The sequence below is a fragment of the Arabidopsis lyrata genome (genome assembly GCF_000004255.2).
Source record: "Arabidopsis lyrata subsp. lyrata unplaced genomic scaffold ARALYscaffold_1, whole genome shotgun sequence".
NCBI classification, from domain to species: Eukaryota; Viridiplantae; Streptophyta; class Magnoliopsida; order Brassicales; family Brassicaceae; genus Arabidopsis; species Arabidopsis lyrata.
Window position 1 is genome coordinate 10,119,941 of NW_003302555.1, and position 25,141 is coordinate 10,145,081.

General features: G+C 34.9%; 7 protein-coding genes across 8 annotated transcripts; 2 read left to right on the top strand and 5 right to left on the bottom strand.

The window, feature by feature from the left end:
- Positions 1-114: 114 nt before the first annotated feature.
- Positions 115-2,295, bottom strand: LOC9326609 (uncharacterized PKHD-type hydroxylase At1g22950). The gene is made up of 9 exons (XM_021013501.1): positions 1,882-2,295; positions 1,750-1,797; positions 1,483-1,659; positions 1,235-1,385; positions 1,049-1,135; positions 842-966; positions 617-735; positions 424-535; positions 115-328 (listed from the first exon to the last, which is right to left on the bottom strand). Exons 1-9 carry the CDS (start codon positions 2,182-2,184, stop codon positions 263-265), a joined length of 1,188 nt encoding a protein of 395 aa, XP_020869160.1. The 5' UTR covers positions 2,185-2,295; the 3' UTR covers positions 115-262.
- Positions 2,296-2,463: 168 nt separating this feature from the next.
- On the bottom strand, positions 2,464-5,519 carry LOC110225130 (pentatricopeptide repeat-containing protein At1g22960, mitochondrial). 2 transcript variants are annotated; one of them, XM_021014019.1, is made up of 2 exons: positions 2,989-5,519; positions 2,464-2,896 (listed from the first exon to the last, which is right to left on the bottom strand). In XM_021014019.1, the coding sequence occupies exon 1, from the start codon at positions 5,270-5,272 to the stop codon at positions 3,119-3,121; it is 2,154 nt and encodes a 717-aa protein (XP_020869678.1). In that variant the 5' UTR covers positions 5,273-5,519; the 3' UTR covers positions 2,464-2,896; positions 2,989-3,118. The 2 variants fall into 2 exon arrangements, with proteins under 2 accessions (XP_020869678.1, XP_020869679.1); XM_021014020.1 differs by having other exon boundaries at positions 2,464-2,911.
- Positions 5,520-5,731: 212 nt separating this feature from the next.
- LOC9329315 lies at positions 5,732-7,336 on the bottom strand. Its single transcript, XM_002893208.2, has 4 exons — positions 7,184-7,336; positions 7,009-7,102; positions 6,709-6,918; positions 5,732-6,590 (listed from the first exon to the last, which is right to left on the bottom strand). Exons 1-4 carry the CDS (start codon positions 7,256-7,258, stop codon positions 5,902-5,904), a joined length of 1,068 nt encoding a protein of 355 aa, XP_002893254.1. The 5' UTR covers positions 7,259-7,336; the 3' UTR covers positions 5,732-5,901.
- Positions 7,337-7,619: 283 nt separating this feature from the next.
- On the bottom strand, positions 7,620-9,473 carry LOC9329316. The gene is made up of 5 exons (XM_002893209.2): positions 9,239-9,473; positions 9,050-9,140; positions 8,746-8,955; positions 7,929-8,587; positions 7,620-7,845 (listed from the first exon to the last, which is right to left on the bottom strand). Exons 1-5 carry the CDS (start codon positions 9,335-9,337, stop codon positions 7,753-7,755), a joined length of 1,152 nt encoding a protein of 383 aa, XP_002893255.2. The 5' UTR covers positions 9,338-9,473; the 3' UTR covers positions 7,620-7,752.
- Positions 9,474-10,227: 754 nt separating this feature from the next.
- Positions 10,228-11,039, bottom strand: LOC9329317 (ethylene-responsive transcription factor ERF069). The gene has a single exon (XM_021010437.1). It carries the CDS (start codon positions 10,840-10,842, stop codon positions 10,354-10,356), a length of 489 nt encoding a protein of 162 aa, XP_020866096.1. The 5' UTR covers positions 10,843-11,039; the 3' UTR covers positions 10,228-10,353.
- A 4,351-nt stretch (positions 11,040-15,390) lies between these two features.
- Positions 15,391-16,458, top strand: LOC9329318 (heavy metal-associated isoprenylated plant protein 22). The gene is made up of 3 exons (XM_002890501.2): positions 15,391-15,578; positions 15,670-15,745; positions 16,019-16,458. Exons 1-3 carry the CDS (start codon positions 15,492-15,494, stop codon positions 16,312-16,314), a joined length of 459 nt encoding a protein of 152 aa, XP_002890547.1. The 5' UTR covers positions 15,391-15,491; the 3' UTR covers positions 16,315-16,458.
- Positions 16,459-20,726: 4,268 nt separating this feature from the next.
- LOC9326610 (heavy metal-associated isoprenylated plant protein 37) lies at positions 20,727-22,449 on the top strand. The gene is made up of 3 exons (XM_002890502.2): positions 20,727-21,018; positions 21,113-21,188; positions 21,277-22,449. Exons 1-3 carry the CDS (start codon positions 20,980-20,982, stop codon positions 22,227-22,229), a joined length of 1,068 nt encoding a protein of 355 aa, XP_002890548.1. The 5' UTR covers positions 20,727-20,979; the 3' UTR covers positions 22,230-22,449.
- The last annotated feature ends 2,692 nt before the right edge of the window (positions 22,450-25,141 follow it).

Sequence of the window (25,141 nt, forward strand, 5' to 3'; positions counted from 1 at the left end):
ACTGCCCACATTCTCAAATTCTCCAAGAGAGATGGCGTTATATCGATAGGAAAGTTTGATTTGTTTGTTTCATTTGGCTTCACTCTAAGAAATTTATTGTTACAGGCAGCAATCTGAAAAATGGAACAAAATTTACCCTTGACAAAGGTATCTAATGCTTGCTTACAGACAAACGATTTAACTTGCCTTCCTATACACATAGGCACATAGCCACTGGGAATGATACAAAGAAATGAGCTTTTTGACATATCATTGTTTTTATTTAGTCGGCACAAGATTTTGAAGCCAGCTCAACAAGTGTCTTCTCTGCAGCTTTCCTAGCCAGTATCTGCAAATTACCAAAAACATAAGATAATGCAAAACACTTGCTTGTTAAAAAAAAACCATCATCTATAGACTATAATGCAGCATTGATATACATACCTCTTTAGTTGCATTAATCGAATCACGCTGCCTTCTCTGTTTCTCAAGTTTGCATCCTCCGCACCAATTCGAGAAATCTCTCTGATAATTCTTCATCTCTCGAAAAGTTGAGCTACAATGAGAAAGAGAGGGGAAATATGAAATCCTATTAAATGGTTCATGAAACACATTTGCTGATGAAAAATATCTTCACCTTCTACACCACAAAATCAAGTTGACTCGGTGTCCAGAAGTTGTAGCTCTAGCACCATGGCGATGACGTCCACGATGAAGAATGGCATGACCAGGTACATGAGAGTAATCATAAACTTCCTACAAAAGAACAAGATATACAGAAAAGATCTTTGTGGTTGAGACAACATATAATGCAGAATCATAAAGACACTTGGCTGCTTTTGATAGTTGGTTCCACAGGTACCTTTTCCGTGCTATCGGAATTCACATGCTTATCACATCTCACGCCTCGAAAATACAGCTCCCCACCAGAAAACTGTTTACCCAAGCAGACATTCAAACTAACCTCAGAGTCATCCACATGGAACCCTAAAATCAAGAAGCAAGTTTTTAGATGTGTTCCACAAGTCCAAAATTAACTACCAAGAAAGAGACCATTCACAGTACTTACCAAGATCAACATCCCTATCTTTTCCATATTCAACAATATAGCCATGGTGAGAATCTAAAGAGGATCCACAGACTTCCGGGAACAGAACTGACACAAGATTTGAACTAAGCCCATCAGCAAATATATCACAAAAAACAAACTTGCAACAATAACCAAAATCTACAAAAACACATTTAGAATCTTAACCTTGAGCTATAGGACTAATAAAGTCATCAACCAACTTCTGAAGCATGTTATCAAAGCCAAAATCATCAAGGACAACACCAAAATTGTTCATCGTATTAGGTCTCATTATTGTAGATCTTGAATCATAAACCCATTTCTCCATATGTTCAACCTGAGAAATCAGTCAAGAATTTGATGAGAAGACAGAGAACAACAACCTTAGCTCTGTCCAAACAAACAAAAAACGATAACTTTAAGCCAATTCATACCTCTGCAAGTAACATTTCACAAAACCGTGGTTTAAACATTTCAAAAGTGAAAATCCCAGGATAAGATTCAACCATGATATTTCTGAAATTCGGCTCTGACTTCCCACTAAAAGCTCTAAGAAACGATGGAGTAAAGAAACTAGTAGGGTCAAGAGTATAGATCTCTCCATGCTTACGCTGCAAAATCAGTTCAACAACAAGCAAAAAAGATTCAAATAACCAATTCAAGATTAAGACTTGTTAACCTAATCCGACAAAGAAGATTACTTGGTAAGAAGACATGATTTTGTCCCTGTATTCTTTATGCCTCAGAGTCTGCAAATGAGACACAAATTCAAGCTCAAATCACAGAAATGTAAGCTCAAACTATGAAAAATTAGTAAAAGGAAGAAACTTTACCCGAACTCGCTCAGTATCAGGGGAATATCGGAGAAGAAGGTCTCTCATGAAACTAGCTTTATCGATTCGTGTGGAATTGAGAAGCTGCTCAGGTAAGTAACGCTCAAGAGAGCTAAACAGAGAAGGACTATAGTCCAAAGGTAGATCTTCATAGTTCTCAGGCTCATGTTCTTCATTTGGGGTTCTCCGAAGTTTCAATCTTGCTTCGCCGTTTCCAGAGGACCCTCGCGGTTGTTGTTGCTGCTCAGGTTGTTTTCCGGAAGAATCGAGAGCCATAGATCTAAGAGGAGTTTGATTGCACATTCAGGTTAAAGAAAGCGATACGCATTCTAGGGTTTAGGTTTTTTTTTTGGATGAGTGAAAGAAGATGATGATGGTTTGCTTGAGAGGTTAGGGTTTCGGATTTTTTTTTATCGAACCTCCTCAAGGTAAAAAAAAAAAAAACCAATGTGGACAATTACTGATATAGTTTTTTTATTTGTTCCTACCATTTTTAGAAACGTTGATTTTATTTTTTTTGTTGATCATTACATCAAGTAACTTTAAAAAACCAAAAATAGTAAATTACTAATAGAGTCTGTATTTTCGTTTTATATCATATAAATAGAAATAGTGACGGATGATTTTTGTACAAAATGATGCAGTGGAAATGAAATGCGACAGAGGCAATGCTTACAAAAGAGAGAGAAGTAAATTTAGTGATTACCTAAAACATGCTAAGAGTCTTGTGAGAAACAGAGCTTTGTACTTTTGGCTTTTCTTTCCAAAAATGAAATTATATGTTTTTCAACATTTTTCTCTATTCCCAAAAAATGGTCCAAAGAATTAAACAATACACAGGAAATCTTCTTCACTGAGTGTGAACTTCCTTTGCAAACACCAATTTATGTGTTGGTCATCTTTATTCCTATTCTCTTTGCCTCTGCTGTTGTGTAAGAATGAGTTATAAGCTTAAAGCAATGAGCTTTCAACAACATTGGATTGATTCTGGCCATAGCTCAGAGTATGTTATCCCCTGGCAGAAGGATAGCTATAGATGCATTACAATCTACAATCACAGATGATGCAGAAGCCTTTGTGAAAGCTGAGAGAAGAGTTTCTACGTACCAATTAAGCTGAGCCATCAACTAGATTGTGCATTGTAGTCATAAAATTTTGACCATATGCACTCAGGGACGGAACCGGCCAGCTCCAAGAAAAAATATAATCATTTCAAGTCACCAACTTTGCTTCCTCGTCAACTGAGTAATAGCTTTTCGAGGAACTCAACCTCTCGTGACTCGTGGTCTTTCTCCAAATGTTTGAACAAGGCTCTATGTGTGTAACCATCTGGCTCAATCTCTTTATCTAGCATCTCTTTATACAATTTAACAACCTCTTCCCATTTATCGAGATCACAGTGCTTGCTTATAAGAATAGTGTAGCTATATTTATTTGGTGAAATCCCCTCTTCTTCCATCTTGCACAAGTATCTGTAAGCTTCATCTATATTACCAGCTTTGCACATGCCATGTAAAAGAGCATTGTGCGTCATGACATTTGGACGAACGCCTCTCTTTTTCATCTCGGTGGAATACTGAAAGGCTTGTTCTAGCCTTCCTGCTTTCGCATGACCATGAATCAACACAAAGTAGGTAATCACAGAGGGAGATAACCTTTTACTCAGCATTTCATCATACAAGTCTCTGGCCATCTTAAACCGGCCCTTCTCCAAATAACCGCGAATAACCGTGGTGTAAGTAACATGATCTGGGACAAGACCAACTCTAAAAATCTTGCGCTGAAACTCAATCGCTTTTTCCAGATTCCCAACCTTGCAGAGTCCATCTATACGAACGTTATAGATGGTCAGATCTGGAGCATGATGATCCTCTGCCACCATCTCTTCGTGCAGACGAAATGCTTTTTCTGAATCTCCAAGCCGCAATTCACCCACAGTCCTTGTAGTGTATGCATATCCATCAGGTTTAATTCCTTTCCTCAGCATCTCATCATAAATTTCAGTAGCCATGGAAAGATTCCCATTCTTAACAAATCCTTTTAAAAGAGTCGTGTACGTAATCACATCAGGATATATCAGTTGGCTGGTCATCTCTTCTTTTAACCGCTGAGCACCTTCCAAGTTCCCTGACTCACAAAGACCATCTATTAGAGTATTATAGGTGACAATACTGGGATTGATATTCCCAGCTTTCAAGTCATCAAACAAGAGAGAAGCCTCTACAAACTTCCGCATCTTGATGTATCCATGCATTAGAGTGTTATAAGACACAACATCAGGAGCAGCCATACTAGATAACAGCTCTCTGGCATCATCTATTCTTCCAAACTCGCAGAGAGCACGTATATAAATATTATACGTGGATGTGGTTGGATAAATACCCGCATTGAGCATCTCGTCTGTAACTCCCCAAGCTTCATCAAACAAACCTTGTTTGCAATACCCTTCAATCAACGGATTAAACGAGTAAGGTGTAACAGGGAACCCAGATCTTTGCATATCTCCATGAAACCGCCTAGCTTCCTCCATTTTACCACTCTTGGAAAACCCATTGATTAGTATATTGTAAGTCACCTCACTAAATTCAATATTTCTTCTCTTCATCTCTAACCAAATCTTGTCGACTCGCTCCAAATCACCAGCCTTGAAACAAGAATCCAACATAGTATTAAACGTGATAACCGTCGGCATAATACCATGCATAACCATCGTCTCATAGACCTCTTGGGCCTTATTCATCATCCTTGAATCCCTAAGAACCCTCAAAACTATGTTACAATTTCTAACACTAGGTAAAAACCCTTTCCTAATCATCTTCTCAAAACTCAACAAACACTTCTCCGCCATAGATTTCTTAGTGTAAACCCACAACAACAGATCTAAAAGCTTGAGAGCAACCAACTTATCAAAGTTCCCATCAATCAAAAGATCATCAATTTCGTGCATACCAAGATTGATACTCCTCTCAGCAACCAAATAAGCTTCACTCATCAAATCATTCTCAGCTAAAATCTCCAACATCGCAGCAAAAGCTTGCCGTGACTGCTTCACATCGCTCTGCCTTTGTATCCAATTGAAAAACCGAAAAGCGATTTCGGGCTTTACCCGAATCATATTAAGGACTCTAATAAGCAAATCTGGATCAGTCAAGAGGAGACGAAACTGATGAGAAGACCACTTCCGATTAGGTTGATTATCTCCGTGAGAGCTCAAAATGAGATTAGCGTAATAAGACTCGAGATTGGAGGAGGAAGAAGACGACGCAGCGCAATGAGGAAGAGTAGAGAATCGAAAGAGGAAGCGTGAGAGGTTATTGTTGTTGTTGTTGGTAGTAGAAATAGAGAAGAAAGATCTCGAAGCTCTGAGACAGAGACGGAGACATAGGATCATTGAGGAAACAGAGAGGAACACATAGGAACCAAAGCTTTGAATTGATCAAGACTTGAAGAGAATCGATTTCCAAGGATCCGAGAAGAGAAGGAGGAGCGGCCATTAATTCTCCACGAAGCCTTGTGTTGCCATCTCTCCCTCCCGTGCGTCGGCGATCAAACATCTCCCGGCGCTTAAACAAAATAAGGGTTTATCTCAATTTTCTCTTAACCGGACCGGTTCAATCTCCCTTCCGGTTTGGTTTTTATCTTTAACCGTAAAATCCACGGTTTTAAAACCGTTAAATTCGGTTCTCTGTGCAACTTTCCTCTCTGAAGTCAAAATTAAAACCAACCGGAAACCACGACCCAGAAATGCAACCGGTTTACCATTTCGATTTGGTTTTGGAAAACATTCTCATGTGATATTTACCTACTTAGTTGCTACATTCACATGATCATGTGATTCATGTCTAAAGAATGTTCGAAATCTATTCTCAATATCTGATTTCGAGATGACGAAAACAAAATCTAAGTACCATATCTATAACGTATGCAACACATTGAACATTACATGAATGCTAAAGGCACAAGCCACTTACCGACAGAAACAAACCAAAAAAAATCTCAATTGCAAAATCCAAACTCTTTCTAATTGCCAAGAGTAACATTCTGCATTTCAACTACTAGCTCTGCTTCACATCTTTTATCCAATTCAGTTTCCATGTGTTTCAACGAGTTTCGCAGCTTTTCGCAAGCTCCCGAACAGCCGTCTGAAGAACTCTTCAAACGCTCAACTTCAGTTTCAAATTCGTTGAGATTCCCCTGTATTATCTTTACCGTTTGTTTCATCTTGTTCATCTCTTGCGGTGGATAGACGCAAGCTCCAAGCTCATCGATTTGTACACCGGTTCCTTGACACAGCTTCAGTAGCTTCTCAAGTGACTCCACAAACCCGCTATTATCATTTGGGTTCTCCATCTTAATCATCCCAGTGATAACTCGAATGAGTTCTTTTATCACCATGATTGTCTCAGACACAATCTCAGCAACCATCCTAGCAACTTCCATTTCTTCAGGAGACAAATCATCACCTAAATCGTCATCATCATCACCCGACATATTATCACCAGATGCCTCACATTCAGCTGAATGACAAGCTGGCTTCACCTCTTTCATCTCCCTAAGAACATCCTTCATGGAAACCGCAACCTGTGTAATAGCCCTACCAATCGCAACAATGTTTGTTGCAGGAACCTTCTTGAAACTGGAACATGCCTCCCAAACCACTCCCGAAAGCTGCGGAATAGAAGGCTTCTTATCCTTCTCATATGATCCCTCTAGTTCACAGATACAAAAACAAAACCATCCACAATTAAGCACTCACTAGAAGTAGCATCTTGAAAGCAAATCAAACTGTGCCATAATAGGAGAAAGTATAAAACTTTCAATCATTACCGTATAAGGAGACAGAACCCTGCAACAATCTAAAGCTGGAATCAACGATTTGCTTAACAGAAACATGTATGATTGAGGAAAGTGTAGGTCCAGCACCAACTGTGCTTCCATGGCAACAGAGCAAAAACCCTTGAAGAGCATTGAAGTAAGACTCCATTGTCTCTTTAAGTGATTCAGCTTTAGGAGATTCTCCAGTCCATAGCATTCCCACTATTAAGAGTAACCCCAAGCACAAATTGAGAACAAGAAATCACAAAAAGGAATCAAGAAACTATAACAGTGAAAGCAAGTTTTAAAAACCTATGGTGGCTTGTTTAGAGAGGTGATCAGACATCTGGAGAACATCGTTCCAATTAACTTTCTCCACTGTAGGAGAAGCTGTTCGATCGAACAACTGCAAAATTGTAGCATAATCTGTCTGATTACGAATCTAATTGTGTGAAACGAACAAAAATCGGTAAGAAGAAAATTTTACCTGTAGAGTATCGTAGATGGTGTTAAGACGAGGAATTAGAAATTGATTTAGATCTTCTTTCTTTGATTTCACCATTTTTGTCTTCCTTCAAACTCTTTGACGTCTCTAGTAGCTAGTGCTAAGCTTAAGGGTTTTGTCGAAGCTAAAGCTTTGCTACGGTTCGTAACGACGCCGTTTTCACGACATAGGACACTGACACTTGTTATTATTTACAGGAAAGCCCTTCAAGAGTTTTGTTTTTCAAGCTTAAAAAAAAAACTTCAACAAGTCTCTTGTTAAGTATTTGACTATTAATCGATCCCAACATTGCATAGGAAAGTTTAAGAAAGATCAGAGACTATGAACTTGGTAACCTTTATAGAAGCAGAGTCAGGTTTAACAAGAAACGCTCATGAACATACAGTCTCAAAGAAAGATCAAAGATTATGAGCTTGGAAAAGATGAAGCAGTCTTTAACTTATAAGAGACATTATTATGTTTCTCCTGTAAATGCAGAGGAAACCGAACATTGAACAAAGTGAGAAATAGCAGTGCAGAGAAAAAAAAAAGCATACTGTGAATGGATCAACCTATGGTTGCTTGTTTAGAGAGGTAATTAGACATCTAAGAACATCGTTCCAATTAACTTTTTCGTCTGTAGGAGACGCTGTTGGATCGAACAACTGCAAAAAGTTTTGACATAATCCTTGTCTAATTCATCACGAGAAAACATGAAACAAACAAAAATAGGTAAGAAGAAACATACCTGAAGAGTATTGTAGATAGTCTTTTGATGAGAAATCAGAATTTGATTCAGATGCTTTCTTTTGTCCAATTCAACTTCCATGAGTTTGATCGCGTCTCGCAGCTTTCTGCAAACTCCCGGGAAAGCGTTGGAAGACCTCTTCATATGCTCAACTTGAGCCTTAACTTCATCAAGGTTTCCCTCTAGTACCTTCACCGTTTGAATCATCTTGTCTATCTTCAGCGGTGGATGATAAACGCAAGTTCCAAGCTCTTCTATCAGTACTCCAGTTCTTTGACACAGCTTTAGTAGCTTCTCTAGCGAGTCCACAAACCCGCTATTTTCCTTTGGATGTTCCTCCTCCATTGTCCTGGTGATTACTCGAATGACTATTATCACCATCATCGCCTCAGACGCAATGTCAGCCACCATTTTAGCAACTTCTATTTGCTTAGGAGAAAAATCATCACCAGATGCCTCACACTCACTCAAAGGACAAGCTGGCTTCACTTTTTTCATCTCATTAAGAACATCCTTTATGATAACAGCAACCTGCGAAATAGCATTGCCAATCGCGACAAGGTTTGTTATAGGCATCTTCTTGAAACTAAAGCATGCCTCCGAAACTGCTCCTGAAAGCTGCGGAATAGACGGCTTTTTGCCTTTTTCATATGATCCCTCTGGAAAAATCATCCACAGTTAAGCACTCACTAGAAGTATGTTGAAAGCAAATCAAACTGTGGCTACACTATCCTTTAACAAGACAAGTACTTCAATAGATGTTACATTGAGAGTTTGTTGAGATATGTGACAAAAGTATAAAACTTTCAAAAATTACCGTAAAGGGAGACAGAACCCTGAAACAATCTGAAGCTGGAATCAACGATTTGCTTAACAGAACCGTGGATGATTGAAGACAGAGTAGGTCCAGCACCAAGAGTGCTTCCATGGAAACAGAGCAAAAACCCATGAAGAGCATTGAAGTAAGACTCCATTGTCTCCGTAAGTGATTCAGCTTTTGGAGATTCTCCAGTCCATAGCATTCTCACTGTTTAGAGTAATAAGCACGCAGAAATTGAGAAGAAGAAATCACAAAAAAACGAATCGAGAAATTGTAACAAGTGAAACAAATTTTTGAAAACCTATGGTGGCTTGTGTAGAGAGGTAATCAGAAATATGAAGAACATAGTTCCAGTGAACTTTTTCTACTGTAGGAGACGCTGTTGGATACAACTGCAAAAAAAAATTAGCATAATCTTTGTCTAATCAGTAATCACGATCCTAATTCATTGCCAAAAACATGAAACAAACATGGTAAGAGGGAAGAATACCTGGAGAGTATCGACGATGTTGCTAGGATGAGTAATCATAGATTGATTTAGATCCTTCTTCTTTGATCTCTCCATTTTCGTCCTCTTTGATTTCCCCATTTTTGTCTTCCTTTGAAACTCTTAACGCTTCTGCTAAGCTAAGGGTTTTGCTCTGCATGAAGCTTTGCTGCTATACCCTATACGATGTCGTTTTGTCACTTACAAGACTAGTGTTATTTATTGAAAATCCCTTGGAGAATTTGACTTTTCAAATTTGAAAAAAAAACTTCTTTGTTTAAGTATTAAACCGATCCAAACATTGCGTAGGAGTTGTTGAGAGCTTTAGCAAGGAAACGATATAAGGAAAAAATTAAAAATAAAAAACTCAATTTAAAGAACCAGATTGTGAAAAAGGAAGGTTTTTGATAGGAATTATGAGAATTCAATTCTAGTAAAGTTGTTTTTATATGGTTTTGTTCAAAAATATGTGATGATTCAAATAGCCAGATCAGTCTGTTTTGATGATCTTGTGAACTAGCTTTAGGCTTAATGTGGTTGCACACAGCTTCGGTCTAATTCAAAGTTTTGACAAAGCTGGTCCTACTAAGGTCCAGCTCAAAAGTTAACCAGATCTTTTCATAACCTTTAAAGAAATTAGTTCTTGCCCCACCCGAAATAATGGTCGACCAGTCGGTAACATCCCTAGCTAAAAGGCTAAAACTGTATCAATTCTTTCTAGTCGGTGAAGAATGACAACAAGACGAGCAAAGTCAGGTTTAACTAAAAACGCTCATGAACACATGGAAGCAGCAGCTAACAGAGTCAGCATAAGTAAAAAAGAGCTCAGGACCTGAGCCAAATTGCAAGAGGATCTTTAACCTGTAACAGAGAAACTGAGATTGAACCAAGAAATAGCCAATTTTTGTAAAACAATTAAGGTAACAAAAAAATATGGAAATTTGAAGCAATAGTTAATTCCCAATATACAATTTTTGAAAAAAGCAAGAATCTGGGAATGAAAAATTAGAGCTTTAGAATTCAAACATGTACAAGAGATGTTCAAGTTAAAAGCAAGATGATCAATTTACAAAGACGATAAACAAAGTAACCTTGCAAGTTAGTTAAAACCAAGAAAATCAAACATCTTCACCAGAAGCTGCAGAAGCACCACCAGCATCAGAATCTTGCTTCACCACCGGAGAATCAACATCAGGACGGCGAAAATTAGTCGGAGCATCAGGTCCAATAAGCTGAATCGCAGCGTTATCATAAGCAAGAGCAGCTTCTTCAGCTGTTTCAAAAGTCCCAAGCCAAACACGTTCAGGTCTTCCTTTACCACCGCCGTGAGCTCGACCACATCTAATCTCAGCCGCCCACTTCCCCCATGGTCTCTGCCTCACGCCACGGAACTTCTTCTTATTCGTTGTAGTCTTCGGAGCAAGAAACCTCGCTGGAATCCTGATTTTAAACCGAGTTTTTCCGACCTCCGGGGGATCAGAAGGATCGATGACGATTTCCTTGACTAGCTTCTTACCTCGACGGCGTGACGGCGGTGATTCGTCTTCGCTGCTTGAAGAATCGGTTGCTTCCGTGTCTGTGAATGAAATTCGAACAATTCGTTTCATCTTCGCCGGGGAATTTGACGACGGAGAGGGTTGGTGGGTTGGTGGTTAGGGTTTGTGTCCGCCTCTTAAAAAAGAAGGATTTGTTTGTTAAATATTCGATCAGAAGGCTTTGGCTTGTGCGTTACTTAATCCTAATTAACCGACTTACTGTTTCTCTTATCTTTATAATCCGTGTCTGATTATGAGTGTTGATCAATCTCATTAAGTCGGTTTTTGAAATTTTGAATTCAAATTGATGACAAAAAAATTTGGAAAAATCTATTTTTGGAATTAAAAAATATTATTCAGATGGTTACAAAATTAAAAAGTAAAATCATGAAGAAAAAATAGAGATTTTGAAATTGGAAAATTCCCAAAAAAAAAACCCCCAACTATTTAATATTTGCCAGAAAAAAACCTGAATTTTTTTCGTTGTCAGAAAAAAAAACCTCAAACTAATTTACCGTTGACAAAACAAACACAAAATATTTTTTTCTTCCAATTTCCTCGTCTCCGTTACGACCGTTAACGCCGTCGTAGACGCCGTTACTATTTTTGGAAAAAATTCCTTAAAAAACCTGTTATTTAATTTTGTCAGAAAAATACCTGAATTATTTTTTTGTTGCTAGAAAAATACGCATATCAACATTTTCCTCCTCTTCTTTTATTTCATTAACAATGTAAGGTAGTTGGACCTCATAACTTTATGTGTTCTCTTCAACCTCATACAGGTTCTTACTACTATTAGATTAATCGGTTTTTCAATTTTCCAATTAGAACAAAACTCACAGTTACATTTGTTGATTCTCCAATTTTCTAACTAGAACCAAAAAACACAATTAGATTAGTCTTTTTTTTTAGCGTTGAGTTAGTTTGATTAAGCTAGCTTGAGCTTCAATTTTGGTGGATTTTGCTTGATTTGAATATTTTTTTTTCGATTATGTAGAGAATTTTGAAGATCTACTAAAGTTTTTGGGGCTCTTATGAAATTTAGAGTTTCATTGTTGATGATGTCCCAAAATTTGTAAAGTCTGAATAGATACGTAACAAATCTAATTGAAATTTTTTTAAAAATCGACTAATCTAATTGTATATTTTTGTTCTTAAATTTAATTGTCCTAAATAATAGTGAAAACTGAAAATTTGTATGAGGTTCAAGAGAACAAATAAAGTTATTAGCTTTCACCACCTTACATTGTTTATGGAAGACAAAAAGAGAAGAAAAATGTTGATCTATATATTTTTCTGGCAATGAACAAATATATTCGGGTAGTTTTTTGGCAAAATTAAATAACTTAGGTTTTTCCAAGAATTTTTCCAAAAAATAGTAACGGGGACAGAGTTAACGCCCGTAACGAAGACGAGAGAAAATTGAAAAAAAAATTGTTCGTGTTTGTTTTGTCAGCGGTAAATTAGTTTGAGTTTTTTTCTTGTAACAAAAAAAAGTTCATATTTTTTTCTGGCAAATATTAAATAGTTGAGGTTTTTTTTGGGAATTTTTATAGCAAGATCATTTTTTTTTTTCTCTTTTTTCACAAGTTAAAAGATGAAAAAAATCAGTTTTTTTGGTTTGACTCAGTTATGTCTAGTTTTCAAGCCCACTTGAAAAAACCCAAAGTGGGCAGCATTAGTCTAGTTAGCATAAAAGTGGACTTCAAATTCTGGAGAACCTATTTATCATGGGCCTTGAAAACTTCTTTCAGGCCTTTTAGTGATTCAGTGACTATTGGACTTCTCCTTTGCTTATTTTGTAGAGAAGGTTGTAGACTTTAAATTACACTTCGACAAAGGTTATTTGGTTAGTATGATATCTACTATCTAGACTGTAATTTTCATTCATCAAAGTATTTTTTTAAACTCGGAATTACATTTTCACATAAGTTTAACATATGTCATGATAATTTAGTTTACTAGGCAATGAACTGTGTCTACAAGCTATCACTTTTCTCAAACTCAAAGTTTGTATATGTGCAATGTTTTCTCTAATGTTGATGACGAATTAAATTATGTATGAACCGTTTAACTTATGTGACCACTGAGTTAGAAATTATTCAATGTTTTATGCATTGTGACCATTTTCATAAACTCTATAAAAACCTTTGTATATGTTTATTTTACAAAGATGGTATACCCAATATGTAGTTGCTTAAACCCTAAATCTTAATCAACAAGAAAACGTCAAACCCACACTTTGAATCAAACTATCAACCAATTAACGTAAAACACATGATCTCATGTTTATAAGATGTGTAAGACCAGGTTTGAAAAAGTGTTAAATATAATATTTGTCTTCGATTGATCCTTCATTGCGATATCTTTCTTATGATTTCAACTATATATGACGCACTTACAAGTTACAACGAAATTATATTTATATTGTATCGTTTTCTTATAAATTATATGCATTTGATACGACTGAATTATTTATTATTCGTCTCCACAAGTTACTGGACTATTAATTATTCATCTCCACAAGTTGCGTTGCACCACCAAATATGAAGAGAAAATAAAGCCGAACAGGTAAAAGGGACGTTTACCAAAATATCAACCTAATCTGCCCCAAACCAATTTTTTCCAATTAAGATTATTATTAAGCAGTAAGCACAATCAAATGTGTTAATTTAAAATACTCGTGACCACAAAAATATAAGGACATGACATAAGATTCGATAAAATATAACTAATTAGTTTATATTTGTATCCAGATAAAAGAATTCTTGAGAGTCGTATTATTTGACACGGCACTTTTGGTAAAAATAATGGTAATTTAACATTTATAAAATATCCTGAGTTCCCACAGCAGTGAAAGAATAATTTTTTCTGATTTTTCTTTGCAAATATCAGTTGACTATGTGGACATGCATGAATTAATATTCTATGACCACGATTACTTCTCTAATCAAATATCAGCTTGGATTGAGAAAAGGACACTATATATATATATACATTTCTTTAAAGAACTTTTTCAAATCTTATAACTCTTATAGGTGGCTACCATATTATATTGTATAAAACGTCCATTTCCATCTTAGAATTGTTAACAATATATAGGTATGAAAATTTCCATATAACCACAGTAATTTTGAGCGGAACAACAATCCCCCAATGTATTTCTCGTTCTTGTCCTATTTCATTGTTGCTTTGTTTCTCTTGCTTCGTATTTAGGTTTTTATTTTTTTCAGTTTGATTTTGTTTGTTTTTTAGTTAGTGACGAAAATATAGAGATGATAGTACTAACTTTTCTCCTAGTATTTTCATATATATCAAACGTTGTACTTGTACATCAATATCGGTGCTCTTGTTAAGCGTAGCTAAGAAGACATATAGTTTATGGTTCGACCATATGGTCCATATGGATAAGTTCAGATTAAAAATCTAAAAGTGCATCATGTGACCAAAAAAGAAAACTCTCCATATTTAAATGCAATAAGATCTTTGGATGAATTACTATGACACAAGCAATCGCGATAAAATAGGAAAAAATGTAAAATGCATGCATCGCCTGCATTGGTTGCTAAATTCCCAATTTAATTTTCAAATTCCGGAGGTGGGCTCCATTGGTTTACTTGATATGTTTTTTTTTCTTCCTTTTGTTGTCAAATGTTTACTAGATAGTAGATATGTTATGTTTCAATTATTTGTATACGTGTGGGTCGCAAACGCCGCTTGCGTGGTACACAAAATAATATCAATCATCCTAAAATTAAAAGTCAAAGTGCATAATAACGTACTCAGTATGCTTTTATCTTTGCAGATATTCCATGCATACTAAATAATATCATTTATCATTAAAACTGTTCAACAAGGAACCAAATGCAAGCCAACATATAATATTATTGTTACACTTCATATAATCATATATAGTCTCATTGCACGTTTGGCAAGATAATTGGAAATCCAGAACCAACCAACCAAAAGAATTTTGTCGAACAGAAAGAAAAACGCAGCCTGCCTATAGGTTTGAATTTGTAACTTAAAACCATACCAGTAACTTAGTTGACAAAAAAATAAATAGAAAATGTGTACAACTATTAGTCGTCGGATTTGTTTAGTTTAACTGACGGATGTATATATATTTTGCAATTTCTTTTAAATCGCTTGTTTCAGTAAGTTTAGTTATTGGTTTGTTATATTTTTTGCTTTTGATATCGCATCTAATTTATTGTTGAACTCTTTTGCGCCAATAGGAACTATATATCCAATTTGTAGCATTCAATTCGCCAGATAAAATACATAAGTTGAAGCAATGTAGTAGTTAAGCTAAGTAATTCTATTTTATTGTTGATTTTAATTTTATATAACACAAAAAGCTAACCATTAAGAAAAGAAGAAAGTGACCTGATGATCGAAAGGAACATTAGAAACGTCCTCGTTGTCCGCCCGGATAGATTTTGGAGGAAGACCTCAATTTATATATACATTAGAGGGACACCTTTAAAAAAAATTAATAAAGAGGACACCTCTAAGTTTGAATAATTATACGGTTATACACCAAATGATATTTAATTAATGCTCAATTCATCAATCAAATGTGTGTTTCCTAATACTTGGAACTTTATATTCACCACCCCGGCCCAAACTTCCCTATATAAGACACGACACCTATTCTAACTTCTAAGCATCACTAGCTCTCTCTTTCTCTCTCTCTGTACTAGCTTGTGACATCAAACATGGGAGCTCTCGATTCTCTTTCTGAGTATTTCTCTAATCATTTCTACGTCTCAATAAGAAAACGGAGGAAGCGTAAACTCATGCAGGTAATTAGAATCTCTAAACGATGCCGTTTGGTTCTTGTTTCGTCGTTTATTATAGTTTGCTTAACCTTTTCAAAATTTTGATAATGAACAGACAGTGAATATAAAGGTGAAGATCGACTGTGACGGATGCGAACGCAAAATCAAGAACGCTGTTTCCTCCATGAAAGGTTCGTTCTTCAACTCTCAAGTTCCCTGTAGTCAAACACGCCTCGCCTTTCTATTAGTTAGGGCGAAAAATTGATTGTGCTACAAGTAAATTTATCACCCACACGAAACTATGCATACCATATATATATAAAAAAAAAAATCTATACCTTAATAGTAACCATGATTATGTAATCTAACACGTCATACATAAAAAAAATACAATTCCCTTCCAAATCAGCCAAACACGACCTTACTAATATATACACCACTCGTTTTTTTTCTTTTTCTTAAAGGAGCAAAATCAGTGGAAGTGAACAGAAAGATGCACAAAGTAACGGTGAGTGGCTACGTTGATCCAAAGAAAGTGCTGAAGAGAGTGCAGAGCACTGGCAAGAAGAAAGCTGAGCTGTGGCCGTACGTTCCGTACACAATGGTGGCTTATCCGTACGCTGCTGGAGCTTACGACAAGAAAGCCCCACCGGGGTTTGTGAGGAAATCGGAGCACGCTCAGGCGCAGCCGGGAAGTACTGACGATAAGCTCATGTCCCTATTTAGCGACGAGAACCCTAACGCCTGCACCGTTATGTGAATAAAGTATAGATAGCAAGTTAGCAACCGATTGTTGTATAATTAGTAATGTATAACGTTTTATAAAGTTTATAGTGGAATCTTTTTTGTTACTGTATTAAGTCAGAAGCAAATCAACATATAGTAATTACTCTGCGTTTAACTAGTATTTTATCTCCTAATTATATAGTTTTACAGTTTTACTTGCTTATTGTATGAATAATTTAACTGTTTAAATTGTGTTTCATGCAAAAACTAAGGTTTTGCCGGAAGCATTCGAATGATATTATCCTAATATACACATCTAAATATTTTATATATTTTTGGGCGTTTAATTTGGATAAACCAAGTTCATTTGATGCGAGTTAGAAGGGGAAAACAAAAACACAAAACCAAATTTAAATTTTGTTAAATAATAATAATAATAATGGTTTCTTTTTTCCAATCTGAATCAGTAAATAGAAAAAGGATAGAAAATATAATAGGCGAAATTTTCATTCACTTAACAATCAACGATAAATTCCATTAAAAACCGGATCTCAAATTTAAACTGAAACGGTACTAATTTTGTATATATATTCTATTTGGTTTTATTTGGAATACTAATACCTTAAGCAAAAAAAGATAACCATATTTACACATAAACTGTGAAATGTTTTATTCGTTCGGTGAGAAGTCGTTCACGGTGACATTCTTCTTTAAACATTCCGTAACTAAAGGATTAGCATGGCGGTGAAGTATTAAATTATAAATTTGGTTAATTCCAAAACTATCATACTATAATTGTATCCTATTCATATCTTATCGAATAAGATAAGTAACTAAATAACTATCTTATGCCAATATTTTGTTTGTATTCACTCGATACTAGTAAAAGAGTTTTATGAAGGCAGTGGTTGGTTAATAAAAAGTTGAAAGATTCTATGACGCTAAAGAAATCCTTGGCAAGTGAAAAGCCAAACATCAAGCAATTATATGCCATCTCTGCCCTTCTGTTGTGCACCCACGACAAGTGTAAGATCCGACGGTAAACATTTTATTCGCATGGGTCCAATACTCCAATTGTATCTCTACGTAATTAATGGTATTGTTCCTCGGTGGTAGTAGATATGTCGACGATGATGTCTTTGGATAAGATAAGATATTTGTTAGTCAATACATTTATAATGGAAAGTAAATAATTCAGTGTACAATTGCTTATCTTTTTATGTGCTCATTTTTTCCAAAAATTTGGAGCAGATCACAGTTTGCCGACCACCAGTTAGGGACAAGTTTTCTTCTTAATAAATTTTATTAATTCTGTTTCTTATAATATTGCGTGGGTGGTTAAAACTTTCAATTTCGGCTAATAGATGACTTCCCTAGTTGACCGAAATAAATAGCACGTTATACATTAGAAGCATTTTAATTGTTTCGATATCAAATTTTTTTGTATAATTAATGTTTATCAGAATGCAAATAAGTGAGTATTCATTTATTTATTTTCTTGTACACTTCTTCATTTTTTTTGAATTGTGTTATTTTGCAATTTATGTCATTATTCGATTATACAATATTATAATAAAGAAATATATATATATTTTTGGTATCAACAAAAGCTTAAAGATATGTAAGAGCAATCCAATGGGAGTTTCTAAACATGATTCTTAATAAATAATAAAATATATATTATTTAAATATTAGATGAGTATCTTAAATTTGGAGAAACTTAGCTCAATTGTTTCTTAATTAAGAAACAATTGGGCAAAGTTTCTCCAAATTTAAGGTACCCACAATTAAAAAGTATTATTTATCTATACTTAGGCTCCGAATGGTAACTGCGTTTTGCGGTACGGGAGAAGTGCAGTATTACAGTGCGGTACGGTTCAACTGCGGGACGTGCGGGAGAAATATATTTGCGGAACAAGTGCGGTTTGTATAAAATAAGCGGTACAAAATAATATTTGATTGGTGAAAAAAGTTATTTGCGGGACAAGTACGGTTTTTTATATATATATATTAATAATTAATTAATTTTTTGTGTTAATAAATAAACACTAACAGATATTTATATACCATTAATACACAAATTGATCAAAATATAAATTTAATTTTTAAACATACATATTGTTGAATCTGTTGAATAACTTCATCATAAAAAAAAGTACAACACATTAAAAAAGTATTATCTATTACTTTGATTTTCCCATAACATATCTGCAATATTGTCTCTTATTTGCGTCATATATTCTCCATCTCTTATCTACGTTGCTTCTATGTCATCTAAATCATGCTCAAAATCTATGTTGTTTAGATTAATATTAAAGAACAAACATTTTAAATATATTAAACTTTAAATACTGAACTTTATTTAAATTAAATTTTAATCATATATATATAAATATATAATTATTAATTGCTAAATCAATTTAATCATTAAAACAAAATATAACATAATAAAAAACTATTATCAAATACTTTAATTTTATAAAATTTATTTGTTATTCTATTAAAATGAATTTGTTATTTTAAGATTTTAATTAAGATATATAGTTATTATAATTTAATATATAATTATTTAATATTAGTATAGTATTTTAGTGGATGTATAGTATATATGGATGTATGTATAGTATTTGATTTATAGAAAATAATAGTTAAAATGAAAAACACACTCTAACCCACATCAAAAAGAGTGTGGAATGTTTACAAGTGCGTTTTCTAAGAAAACAGAACAAACAAAAAAAAAATTCTGCACAATTTGGACAAGTGCGTTATTGCACTTTTGGTATTTCAATAATTATCTTTTTCTTGAATGGTAACATGTGTGAAAATCCATCCCGCACCCTCCAAATCCGTCCCGCATATATGCTTCCATTCACTGCCTTACATTTTGATTTTATTTAAGAAACCTTCGTTTAGAAACTTCCATCGAAGATGCACTAACCTCTAAAATATATATATATATATATGAAAATATGACAGAGGACATGTAAGTACATTGTCGGGTGATGACATGACTAATTATTAATTACGACCCCAATACAATAAATCATATCCTGAATTCTATTATGGCATTAGTAATTGTGAAATGACACTAAACTAATGGACCGATGTGGAGTGACACAGCAAACGCGTGGCGTAGAGACTTGAAGAATTGGTAATTAGGAGTCAACGTTTCGTTGATGCTGTGAGGCCCAGGGTTTTGGAGCTTCTGTTTTAGTGTCACGTGTACGGTGTTTGGGACATGAACGGCTAAATCATTCGACTTGAAACACTAATCACGGCCGGAAAGGAAACAGAGGATAAATATTGAAATGTGCAGTTTACATCAAGAGTGAAATACGATAATGTAATGTTGGCTATGTATGTAACATATCATGTGAGCAATACGAATTTTGGTAACTAGATTTTTCGTGAAAGGAACATGTATTTGGACTCTTGGAGGTGCTGGCAACTCTCAAATCTAAAGTGAATCTATCACATATATATATATTTTGATGTGTCTAGTTAATATGCTATCGAGTCCTTGTATATATTTATTGTAGACAAATGCACTGATTATTAATCAAGGTGGTGTGGTTCATTGGTTTTAGAAAATTTTCTCTGTGTGAATCAAGGGGAAAAGTCCTACTATATAACTACGACCATTATTGTTGTTTTCTTTTGACCAGTATACTCATTTTAACTGACTAGAGTAGACTGCATGAGATTTCATAGAGTGGGATTAGTATGAGTTTTTAACTCATGATCTAGGTTAAAAAAAGAAATACTACAAAACATATTTAAAACTACAGAATATAGTGTAATCACGTAATATTTAATCATATGTATGGTTTGTAAACTCACATTAGATCAAGTTGAAAATCCATCGAGGGTTTTCGATTCTTATGTCCTAATAGTGGCCAGTGGGGGATCAATGGACCAGATTAATGGGCTAAATACTTCATGCGCATTTTTTTGTTTATGGCCCATAATGGATTTATTTAAAAAAACTTAAAAGGCCGAAATGCAAAACAACACTAGCAGCACTACCCTAACAAGGTCAATCAGAATGTGCTCACTGCTCAGGGCCTCAAGTGCTCATATATCAAGAGGTCGAAAAATAGGATAGTGAAATCTTTTTTAAAAAATATGTATGTCACCTCATTTTATTTCTCTTAAATAAATTACTGAATCTAAAAACAAAAGAAGAAAAAGTTGGGGGAAAGAGAGGGGAGAAGCTCGAGAAGAGTGTGGGAGAAGGCAAACCCCAAACACTGACTAGACACAGACCGTTGGGCCCGACTCTTCATGCATGCACTCTTCTGACAACATTTTCAATTTCTCTAAATCTATATTAAAAAAAAAATTATTTTTTGTTTCATTAATATCATAGTTTATGAATAATACTACAGTACTATTCTTATTACTACTATGTAAATATGCCTTAAATAATGATAACGTACAATTCAAAATGCTTCTGTTCGAATGCAAAATAAACTCCAAAATTCAGAATTTAATGAGGAAGTGGCCAGGTCGCTGTTACTTTTAAGTGTCAGTCTTCACTCACTCACTCAACATCGTTTCAAATTTCAGAGCAAAAGTCTCTTAACCCAAAGCCCTCCACTCAATTGCCTACTTAAAAAACCGAGCTTCTTCTTTTCAAGCTTGCAAAGTTATCTTAAAAACGCTTTTACTCATTTCTCTTCTTCTTTCTTCTGAAGCCATGACTAAAGATGAAGACTTTAAGCTCCTAAAGATCCTGGTAGTTTAAAGACTTTCTCCACTTTTTATCTTTCTCATTTTTTTTGTAATAACCTCTCAGTTGTGTTAATGGTTATGTCTATTGCAAAACACAGACGTTTTCCCTCAGGGTCAACATCCATTGCGAGGGCTGTAACAAGAAAGTCAAGAAACTTCTTCAGAGGATCGAAGGTTTCTATATTTCACACATGCAACACATTTTTTTGCTTACTCATTTGGATTCTTGATTTGGTACATTGTCATGTTTTGACCAAAACAGGAGTTTGCCACGTGAAGATAGAAGCAGAGCATCAAAAGGTGACTGTTACAGGGTCAGTTGACTCAGCCACACTCATCAACAAGCTCGTTAAAGCCGGCAAACACGCCGAGCTTTGGTCTCCTAACCCAAACCAAAACCAACCTCAAAAGCCCAAGACTAATGACGTCATCAAGAACGTTAATCAAAAGGGTCAGAAGCAAGGCTCGGCCAAAAGTGGTATTGAAGCCTGCAAGCCCAAGAACGGCCCTAAAGGTGCAGCCTTTGTCACGGACGTGGAAGGAGACGGCGGCGAGGAAGAAGACGGAGAGGTCCAGTTTCCTAAACCGGCGAATCAGCAGCAACAGACCGTCGTCAACTCCAAGAAAAACAATGGAGGAGTTTCGATGAACAATGGAAACAACGGAGTCAACGCCGCAACAAAGAAAGTCAACCAAAAACAGAGCAACCAAATCCAGAACACTCAACAAGTAATGGCGGCTATGAGAATGAGAACCGCCGGAAAAATGACCTCTGGTGTTGAAACCAACGAGATTGGAGCTCTCATGGGTTTAGCTGGCTTTAACGGCGCAACAAATGCCGTGAATCACCCTCCAAATGGGATTCAACAACAGCTTCAAGCTCCACCGTTAAACAACGTCACTAATCACAACCTCACCAATGGTAATGGAGGCTTGATGATGAACATGAATGGATACAACAATCATCATCCAATGAACATGCAGAGTAGGCAAATGATGCATCAGCCTCAGCAAATGATGTATCAAAGATCATCCTTCGTTCCAGCATCAAGCAATGGGTATTATTACAATTATACCCCTAATCCCTACAGTTATTATCCATATTACCCTTACCCAAGTGAGCAGCAACAGCAACAAAGTAGCCATTCATATGCAACAAACATGTCTAGTGATGAAGACAGTACTAGCAATAACAATAGCTGCAACATCATGTAAAGTGTGATTGCTTGCTAAGGAAGATATCTATCTTTCTCCTACTAGAAACAAGACTTAGAAGTTCAATCTTTTTTCTGTATTTTTTGTCTAATGTGATATATTAGTGTATGGTTTTCCTTCTTTTCGACTGGGTGTTTCTTCTTGTGTGGCATGTAGCTTTTTTGGACTGACATGAAGTTGTGTTGGTTGATATATAAAATCCACAGTGTTATTACTGATGTTTCTTGTGAGATGCTTTGCTTTATCTTGGTTCTTTTTTACTAAAGTGTAGTGTTGATATTCATGAAATGCGGTTGGTGCGGTGCAAACATTTGTAAAAGGAGCGTTTAAAGCGGTTGGTTTTGTCACAATGTGGTTTGTGTGTATCTCTCGAAAAGTTATTCTCTCTATCCACTCAAAAAGTTATTCCACCTGCTCGCTGCCTCTCGGTAGGTGTCTCGTTTTACGCGTCACTTATTTTTATTTAATGCGATATGGTTCGAGTTTTAAAAATTGGACTAGTAAAAGTAATATAATGTCTAAGCCCGGTCCGGTCATGCATCAATCAATCCTTTGTTTTTAATTCGATAAATTTACATGATACGCCGATGGGAATTGGTATTTGCTTGTGAAAAAAAAAAAAAAAAAAAAAAAAAAAAATTGGTATTTGCTTATCAGATTCGAACCATCTTTTGGGCCTCATGAGTTTCAAAAAATGGTTTTGGGCTAAAGTAGCCCAATTTGATTTTTCACAGAAAAGGTCCTACTTTAAATTCTTGATAGCCACACAAGATTCCCCAACCAGGTGACAAAAGCATGCAAACGAAAAAAGCAAAACGTTTGTCAGTTTTTTTTTTTTTTTTTTTTTTTTTTTTTTTTGATAACCCAGTATCCAGACCACACAGTGATCTGACTAGCCCACTGGGCCTAAGCCCACGTCACATGGATTTTTAAGCCTCCACTTAAGGGCCCCATGATAAACTGGTGGTCTGGGGCGCCTGAGCAAGTCCGCATGTAAATTCCCAGGTGGCCACAGGAGTGAGAGAGCGAAACTGCGTCTGGGGAGGATCGATCCCTGGCCTAAACCAACAGGGCGATCCTTCCAACCAAACGAGAACCACTCGCCCACCACCATGTGGTTTCAGTTTTATTTTTTGACGGATTGAGAAGAGTTTTTGTCATTTTAAACGCTTTTAAAATCGTACCCTAAATTTGAGGTTTAGTTATGATTTCGAACCACAATCGTTTGTCCAAATATGAAATATCTACATACGAAATATTCTTATCTATCAATTATGATTTAATTGTACAACTGTAACATACATTTTACAATCAATATATGAAACTGTGTACCACAAATTAATAACAATGCAGGACACGAAAATTATAATTAACTAGAGAACATTTGGTACAATAGCTCTATTTAATGTTTGGTCTGTTTGCATATTATACTATTGACTATTGTTTTATATATTAATAATGTGGCTTGTGCATAATAATGGATTACAAATGGACACTTAGACGTAAGAAGCATCGAGGTTAGGATAGTGGACCCTTCTCTTTAAATTCTTTTCACACTTGAGTTCCTACTTTTTGCGACACGAGCCGTGAGATGTTTGCCTTTGTTTTCTCTATTAGCGAATTTTATCTTATGGATAATGGTTACAAAATTATCGAGAGACTTCTTGCTTGTGTGTTAGTTTCTGATAAAAAGTGGTCATAAAACAATAGATTATATGTTCTCGAATTTACATTTATTTTCCGGTCTCTGAAGGTAATTAAGTCCTTTGGTAACACGTCTAGGATAGTAGAGCTTTCGTATCACACTAATCAAGAACATTAGTGTGATATTGTATTATTAATCAACATTTAAAAAGAAAAATTCAAAATAAAAAATTAGAAGAAAATCTAAAAATATTAATTTTGAACTTTCCTTTTGAAACACCTTAAATTTATCTTCATCATATCATTAGATAAACTTCAAAGAGAGAAAAAAAAATAAAATTAGAAGAAAATCTAAAAAAATTAATCTTATTCAACTTTCCTTTAAAAAGCACTAATTTTATCTTGTGTGTTTTTGAACAAGAAAGTTGAAGAAAACTATTGTTTTTAGATTTTTTGCAAATTTCTTTTATTTTGAATTTTAAAAATAAATTAATTGTAATAAAGACAAAATATTAATAAAAATAAATTAATTCAAATAAAATTAATAATTAATGCCATGTCATTTAAATATCAATAATTAATTGAGATGATAAAGGTAAAATTAGAATTTCATTTTTATTACTAGATCATGAGTATGAAAATAAAAAAAAAAACTTTATTTTTAGATATTAAATCGCATTCTTTAATTAGAATGTGCATTTTTTTTCCAAACTAAAATTTTTGGATATTAAACATTCAAATAAAAAATAAATAGAGTTTTTTGGGTGATATTTTCCTTTGTATTTTTTTTCTAGTTTATGTTTACTTTCTCTGCTTTTCTAGGGATGTCACCGTCTTTAATTTGTAATTTAATATACGTCGCTTACTAGCTTTTTCACCTGTGAAGCCCACACGAACATATGATCCATATGACTATATATATATATATATATATATATATATATATATATATATTTTTTGCAATGAGATTCTGATATAAGACTCGGAACTGATTGCTAACCGACAACCAAATTAAGGAGTTTAAAAAATCTATTCTCGATCAAAGACCTATAGTTATAAGTACTAATCAACCTACCTAACCTACCTACGCACCTACCTCGAAGACCATGCTAAAATGAAAAGGATGAATCATTCGAGTTAGGCTCTCATTTCAGTCATTTGTCATTAAACGTTGCACATTATATGCAACTTTCATTAAATGCAGACGATAATTCCGGTACTTAAGACTAAAGAGTGTGACAAGAAAAAATGAAAAAAAAGAGTTAAGA